At 37.1% G+C, this 8,251-nt stretch overlaps 1 protein-coding gene across 2 annotated transcripts in view; it reads left to right on the top strand.

Annotated features, from left to right (window-relative positions):
• Positions 1 to 1,436: 1,436 nt before the first annotated feature.
• Positions 1,437 to 8,251, top strand: part of LOC106473434 (GTPase HRas-like) — a 41,290-nt gene continuing 34,475 nt past the window's right edge. For both annotated transcript variants that reach the window (XM_022401877.1, XM_013934114.2), the window contains exon 1: positions 1,437 to 1,853. In XM_022401877.1, the coding sequence (XP_022257585.1) occupies positions 1,823 to 1,853 (31 nt within the window). In that variant the 5' untranslated portion in view covers positions 1,437 to 1,822. The remainder of the gene's footprint in view (positions 1,854 to 8,251) is intronic.

Raw genomic sequence — 8,251 nt, 5'->3', positions numbered from 1 at the left:
CGAAAAACTTCAGCGATAGAAGTACTTTCTTAAATAAAACTCGTTTATTCTTTCTCAATACAACTTTGTAACACACTTAATTTCCACAGTCACTTTAACTTAAACACACGCTAGAATTCATAACGATTCACACATTTTACTTACGGCTTGACTCGATTATCTGGCTGTATATCTCTCTGTCTGCAATTATCTCTCCTTTATTTGCCGGGCTTATATATCAAAATAGCAGGCGTCTGGTAAACACTAGAGTTGCCAGGAACAGTCATGATCCTTCTAGAAACTCATGAAGTGTTACCAGCGTCACGTGACTTCCGCTGTCGTAACACAGTAAACTATTCGAAGAATATAGGATTTCAAGAATCATGATTTTTTTAATAGATGGCAGTACGATACAGGTGCTCGCTACCCTTTTTTCTGTTTGCTGCTGCTCCTATAAGATTTTAACTCTTTCGCTATCCGCGAGTTATATAACTGCTGCAAAGCTGTTTTGCAAATTGATAGCGAAAAGTTAAGAACTTATCAAACCAAATTGTTTATGCTTTTCAGCCAAAATATTTATATAGCCTACTTTATCCTTATCACTAGCTTTCTTGAGTTTTTCTTGTTTATTTCTCTAAACTTCAGCATCTTCCATTCTACTAGACAATGTTTTTAAAGTTAGGCGTTTTTGACAAACTGACAACTTTTTAGAAAAAACATAATATTTTGAACGAAAATTTTCTAATTTGAATTAGCTTGATTAAACTGACTAAAATATCTCTGGCTCCATTACATTTTTCCCATTTGAATTAACCATCAACTCTCTCTCTTAATACACCTTGCAGAATAAGAAAATTCACTCTCCCAATATGAAATACTACTCTTATTAACCTACAACATACTGAATAAAAATATCAAACATAAAAAATTATAATAATAACTTTCACCCTCAAGTGCTCTTTAGCAACTAAATTTTTAATTATATCGGTATTAAGAAAAAATGGCAATATAATGTTTTGAATTAAAATCTTACACGTGTTGAATTAGAAATAATCTACCTCATACTTATAACATTTTCCAGTATCATGCAGAGAAAATACTCTAATTTAATCAATTTTTTAAAGTCAAATATCTTATAGCCATAAGTCTGCTGCTATTAGCAGTTGAATTAATTTGTCTACCCATGCTCCCATTAGTGTCAAAGAAATCTTTCGAAGGGCTGTAGGAATTGCAAATAAACCTCCTTGTTGAATTGTTTTTTTTTCTTCAGAAACTTCAATTCAAACAGTCTCAACATTTTTTCTGATTTCAGTAATGCCATTTCTCTCATAAGCCTTCAGCCAAAGCTTACAAATATCAATCATCTTCCTGTCTTTTAATATCGCAGTTTCAATATAAGTTCTTAAAACCTTGTGTAATAAGATCTTCATATAAAGTGGCGCTACAGTGCATTGCCTAATGGCAAGGTGTTGGTGGTGGGGATTGTGTAGTGTAACTCTACGTTAAGAGTTTAATTCAAGAAACAAGGAAAGACTATTTTATGTATTTTTTGGCTTGATTTTTAATTTTGTTTAAATTTCAAAGTATTATCTTTCTAACTAAAAATTTAATTAGGCATTGGTTTTACATTTAAGTGATACTTTTACGTTTAGTCTTCGACAAACCGGTCGAGGCGTCGGTCAAGTGTGTGCGTGTGTGGGATGATTATTCTCGGGCCAACCATCCGATTTTGAACGTAGTTGACACTGCCAAGCAACTTCAGGCATAAGAAATTTCACGTAACTGGCACAAGTTGGGCAAGGTGGTTTACGGGACCGACGTTGACAGTGCCCTCTACAGAAACATGACTGAATATAAACTAGTTGTTGTTGGAGGTAAATTATGATTTTTTTTTCGGTGAAGATTGTGTTTGCTATATTAGAAATATTTTTGTTTAAGCTATCGGAAATTCTGACTTGGTCAGTTGGAGCCTTATGAAGGCTTATGTTTTGTTAAGGAGAAGGATCAACTAAATCTTACTGTACTCAAAATAATTGGAAAGTCCAGTTAACACTTATTAGTATTACTGATTTATATTTATTTGGGGAATTCCAGCTCTCATAAGTCACTCTGGACAAGAGCAAATTTAAAGAATAATACTAGGCTTTATATAGTGGTATTTTGTTGCATCTTTTTACTCCTTACAAATACAAGTTTTCACAAGACTACTATAAGTAAAGTAGTTTTTTGTTAAAAATAATTGTCCTTAGATTTAATGTGATAAAACTAGTAAAGATTCTTCTTATCACAGTGTGTGAGCTAATATATAATTCAGTGAAAACAAATTCATCTCAATCCCAGAAAAACAAAGAGAGTAAAAAACATTTACTGTTTGACAAGAAAATTTGTGATGGTACTAGATGATCTATTTGTAGAGATTAAAATTATTCATAAAGAGTCATAGGGGATGTAATCAGTGTTTTATAATATAAAAAAAAAACACGAATACTAAAAAGGTTTTTAATTACTGATATTTCAAATGTTCTCAGATTCCACCATCAGCATAAAAAACGTAGTTTAGAAAGAACACAAGCTAGAAGAAACTGTAGAAACCCACATGTATGTTGAGAAACCAACAATTCAAACAATAGCTTATTGCACTAGGCAGTGGTTAAACAGCACATGATGACAACTAGACTTTTTTTTCTCTCCATTTTCAGTACTTCCTGTTCAGCTAGGGTTAGTAATAATTAAACTGGAGTCTTCATGTAAATAGGTTGGCTTAATGGTGTTGCATATTGTTAAACTATTATCATTCCATGTGTGGTAATTTCTGACAAACAATTTAAATGAGCAAGTTATTTAGCAGGCAACATTTTTTTTGAGTGAATAAAAATAATTAATTTGAACTCTTCATAATGTTTTTTTTTTATGAAAGTAATCTTTCCTTAAATAACACTGGTTACATTTGTAGCTTGTTATAAGTAAGCAGTTTCAACTGTTAACTATTTCACATCTGTTTTCTTTTAATATTTTGGTTTTTACTTCTGTACTTTGTACCCACTCAAGGTAATCCTTGTGGTAATGCAATAATTTTACAGCAGGAGTCCACTAGCTGTTTTCCTCAGAGCTAACACTTAGCATGTGATTTGGTTGAGTTTCATGTTTCAATGAAATTTCATATGTTTTATTTTATTTAAGTTTTGTTAGGTTAAGCTGAGAAGTCTGTCATTTTTTACATTTTAGTTACTTTTGTTAGAAAATATGTAGCAATCAATAAAAAATAGATAAAAAAACAAGGATTTATAGTAGTCACAGCATGCTCAAGCCCTTTACACCAAATAAAAATCTTAAGACTTTTTATTGTAAGCATTTTTCAGCCTCACAAATTCTGAGACACAAATAGCTTGATCCCTTGTGTGTTTGCTTATGAGATTTGCATGCCACTACTCTTGAGCTAACTCCAACCTAAAAATTACATGTTTAGCATGATATGTTATGATAGTCCTCCACCAATAGGAGGGCAACACAACCTCCTTGTGCATTAACTTCCCTCGAACACTTGTGCTTGAAATAACTTATTTTCATTGTCATTATTGGGAATGAATGTGTTTATTTTTATTTGTTTAGTTACGTGAGATTTGCTATTGTGAACAGGACTCTTAATTTCATTCAGATTAACTGATTTTTTCTTATTACTGAAGTAGAAAAAATATTTTTTTATTCTGCTTACCCATTATGAATTCTCAAGTGAAGGTATCCTCTGCTCTGTCCTGTGATGGTTACAAAGTTATTAACAAGGGACTTGTGTCTAAAGAGGCTTGTTGTCTGTGGAGGATGTAACAACCATTGTTAAATGGGTGGTGGGTTCCCTCATGCATACTAGGCTTCTTCCTCCTTTCCATGTGATTGATGTCTCTTTTCCTGAGTTCAAGGATGACCAAGATGGTGGTGATTTTGATGAACTGTTTCCTCCATCAGAATTTACTCTAGGTACTGCTGTATCTGTGAGAGAAAATCCTCTACCTAACAATCTTTTTCTTGATATGATTTCACAGGTATGTTCTTTACTTTCTCCTATGCCTTTCAATTTCTTCCATTCTTTACTTCGCTAAATCCGTTCTCACAATTATTTTGTCTTCCTTCCTTTGCTTGATGTTAGGGTTCATGCTGACTTGTTTCTTGGACAAATGCATACCCATATTTGCGTGTCTTGCCCTCCTCACTTTCTTGACTCTTTTGTCATGGCTTATGGCTATTCTTCTTTTCCTTTTCTTGATTCCTAGTTTTTAGAATCTCTTACCTGCTTTGGGGTAGAATCCTTGACTTCAAACAATATTCAAACTTGTAAAACTTATTTTTCCTTCATGGTCTTTTGTCCATCCATCATAATCTTGTCATGGTTATATGTATTTAGATCACTTTCTAATGCCCAATGTTCTTGTCTTCGCCTTTTTCTTACCACCCTCCTACATTACCTCTTATCCCTTCACCTAATTTCTGAGGCACTACAGTGTGCTCCAGATGGGGTTTTCTGGAGAGGTTCTTTTTTTCATTTTTACCACTTTGGCCCATAATATTTCTTCTGCTCTATCCTTCCTTACTGGAATTCTCTGCAATTGGGACTTGTTACATTGAGATGCTCTTCTGACTATGTTCACCTGACTCACTCTTATCTCTGTGGTCTTCATTGGGCTCCTTTTCTTCACCCATAGGTATTTGGGGGTGTTCCTGACACTCTGGAAACCTGGGTTAAGGTGGCATAGATCCAGTATCATTGTTTTCCTTTGTTTTTCACCTTTCTCAATGTCGCCCTTGTTCCAGCCTCTAGGCCAACTCAAACCTTGTCTTCCCTACCATTTCCAGCTTTTCAATCTTCTTCTTCCTGCTTTATTACTTCCCAACATCAGGGTTGTCTCTTGTCTCATCAGTGACTGTCCTGTCAGGTCTAATCCAGTGTGTGTCCATCTGTCTTGTTTCACCAATTTGGGCTGACAGATGGGTTCTTTAGGTCCTCACCCACAGCCTTTCTCTCCACTTCCCTTCTCTTCCTCTCCTCTTCCATATTCCTGTTTCCTTTCATCCTCCTTCAGACCTCATTTATCTTCAGCATCTCGAGGATAGGGTCTTGGATCTATTGGCCAAGAACACCATCGAGAGAGTACTTACTTCTACTTTGAGATATTATTCTTGTTTCTTTGTGGTCCACAAGAAGACTGGGGACTAGTGTCCAGTTATCAACCTGTTGTCTCTCAACCAGTTTCTAGTTATTCAACAGTTCCAGATGGAGGGTTTTTTTTTCCTACAGTGGTCCTTTTCATCCCATCTGTGAATGACCAAGGCCAATGTGTTGGATGCTTTTTTTAGATATTCTGGTTACCATCCTCCAGACATTTTGTTTTGTTTTGTACACTAGAATAGAGTCTTTCACTTCCCTTTGGCATTGCATCTGATTCTTACATTTTCTGTCGAGTTGTGGGGGCATTTGCTTGTCATATTCACAGGCTAAGGCTGAGGTTCCATTATTACATGGATGATTGGCTTCTCCTTGCCCCTTTGTGGGATGACTCCTCCCACATCTCCATTCTTCTACAGGAGGCTGCTTGGCTGGGCTTGGCTAGTCAAGCTTTCCAAGACTTTTCTCAGGCTTACCAAGTATTTGGGAGTGTTCTTTAACTCTTGTCTCAGTTAGGATCAGCCTTCACCAGTTTACCTATGAGTGAGGGAAGGTTGAGTCACCAAGACTTGCAATTCTCATTTACACCCTGAGCAATAGGTTTTTTATCATTGGGAATTCTGATTTTTCTCAAACTACTCATTCCTTTGGGCTGCATAGGACCATAGGAACTATTTCCAGCATCCGTCGTTCTTGATTGTGAATCTACTTTCTTCTCTTCTCAAGTACTCTCTTGGTGGCTTGACCATGCCATTACCCTAGTGGTTTACCCTTTACTGCCCCTGACTGTATCTCCATCTTTTCACAGATGCTTCCCTGTCAGGCTGGGGTGCATCTTTGACCAACGATATGGACATGTGGGCTCTGGAGGAGCATTCACTCCACATCAACATTCTCAACTTCTTGCAGTTTGTTGGACATGTTCCAATTTCTTATCTCTTCTCTTGGATCAGTTGGTTGTGATCCACTCTGACAATTCCTTGGTCATTTCTTATATCAACCATCAGGGGGTACTTGTTCCAGGACTCTTTGCTTCTATACATTGGACCTGCTGTTTTGGGATCATTCCCATCCAGTCCACTTATAGCTTGTCATGTGCCAGGAGCTTTGAACATGATGGCAGATTGCCTGTCTCAGCCAGACTGGATTCTACCCATGTAGTGGTCTTTCCATCTTCAGGTTTTCATTGGGTTTGCTTTTAAGTTGGGCACACCTCTCATGATTGCCTTTGCCACTTATCTCAATGCCAGTCTTCCACATTTCAGGTCTACAGTTCCTCTTCCTTTGGCTCTGGCAGTCAGATGCTGTCAGCCAGGACTGGTTTCACCTTTTACTGTTTACCTACCCTTCTCTTCATCTTGTCTCTTGTGTTTTCACCTTGATATTGACACTTCTTGTTGGATCCTGTTGGTGGTACCTCTGTAGTCTACACACACCTAGTTTCCTCTCCTTTGTCACTTGGCATTCTGGCTCCCTTTTTTTCTGTCTCATCACCCTTTTTCTTACTCCAACCTTGCATGTCTCTTTTTCACATAGGGTTGTCATCCCTTCATCTTCACATGTTGAATTTATCTGGCTCATTGCCCTCAGAGCAGATCTCTTCATTTATGTAGGCTTCTTCTTGTGTAATTCTGGTCATCCTTTAACTTTGTCCATCCATCAGCCGAAGTGGCAAGTTTTTTATGTTGGTCCATTTGTCATTCTCTTCCTCCAGGCTATCCTTCTGGTTATTGGACAACTTTGTCAACTACATTTTGCTTTTCTTCCTTGTCTTTTCCCCTTTGTTCTGATCCTTTCTTCTTCACTGACCCTCTCATCCACATCCCATGCAATGTGTGGTTTGCACACACACATACTCACACATGTCCCATTTAAGCCATAGGCTTCTTGCTCTTGGTACTATTTTTCTCTCAAGACATACTTTTTTCTCCTTTTTTTCAGTGTTCACTGTCATTCAGATGTGTATGCCATTGATGCTTCCCACCCTCTCTTGCACCATACTTATTTACTCCTCTACCTAGACTGGGCATTTCTTCCTAAGACTTCAGCTGCTCAGGAAAGTAATTGTTTTTTTTCTCCTAGCTTCTATATCTCACCTCTATGCTCATCTGGACCCAGGTTGTCTACTCTGTCCAGTTCAGGCTGTTGAGTGTTATTTGGCATGTACTTCTTTTTGGGGTTTCTACCATCATCTGTTTCTACCTTAGGACCTCTTGCCTACTACCCTTACTGGATGAGTTTGCCAACTCCTCTAATTGGTGTATTCTTTCCTGGATGTTGATGCTTGCAGGCTTTTTCACATTTCAACACACCAAATTTGTCACCCATCTCTCTCTTACATCTCATTTTTGCTAATCCTTGTATAAGATTATTCAGACTGGCATGTGGATGACTCTCCACACATTTGTCTCACATTATTTTAATCATCTAGCTGTTTTATATCCTGCAGGATTTTGACTCCTTTCAGTCTCTATTCATCAATCTACACATTGTCTGAGAGAGGGGAAAGTATGTTTTTCATTACCCCTTTATATTGTATAGGATCCTGCCAGCTAGCTGGTGTTGCCTCCCAGGGTATGCTTACTTCTCAAAATATGCTTCAAGCCAGGGGTAACTGAAAGAGTTCAATCCATCCACCCTGACTCTACCAGTACACACTGTTTGGATGAGGTGTTCTGCAAAAATGGGAGTTTTCTTGCAGTATTACAGTTTACTCCACTGCATGGTCCAGATTTTACCATTCCATGAACTATCATGGAAAAATTCAGCACCAAAGAAATATTTACCCACTTCTTTGGTTTTCATTTGCCACCTTGTAAAAATATGGTTTCAAGGTCATCCATTGCACTGTCTCCAGTAACAGACCTTCGTGGCAGATGTCTGATAGGGATCTGGCCACCTCTCTGGATCTCTGTACCACAAATTCTCCCCTTTATTTAAATGAAGCAAGGGAGGCCCTTGTAAAATGTAGAAATTAGAATAATATTAATTCATTTTGTAAAATAAAATGTTTCATGGCCACAGCTTTATTTTACAAATTTTGAAAACCATTAGGGAATAAATAAAAATACATGAAAGTCTATTCAGATAGTATGGTATTATTGTGTTAACAAATAA

The sequence above is a fragment of the Limulus polyphemus genome, unplaced genomic scaffold (genome assembly GCF_000517525.1).
Source record: "Limulus polyphemus unplaced genomic scaffold, Limulus_polyphemus-2.1.2 Scaffold6170, whole genome shotgun sequence".
NCBI classification, from domain to species: domain Eukaryota; kingdom Metazoa; phylum Arthropoda; class Merostomata; order Xiphosura; family Limulidae; genus Limulus; species Limulus polyphemus.
The sequence above is the reverse complement of the archived record's forward strand: the minus strand, read 5'-3'. Positions and strand labels throughout refer to the sequence as shown.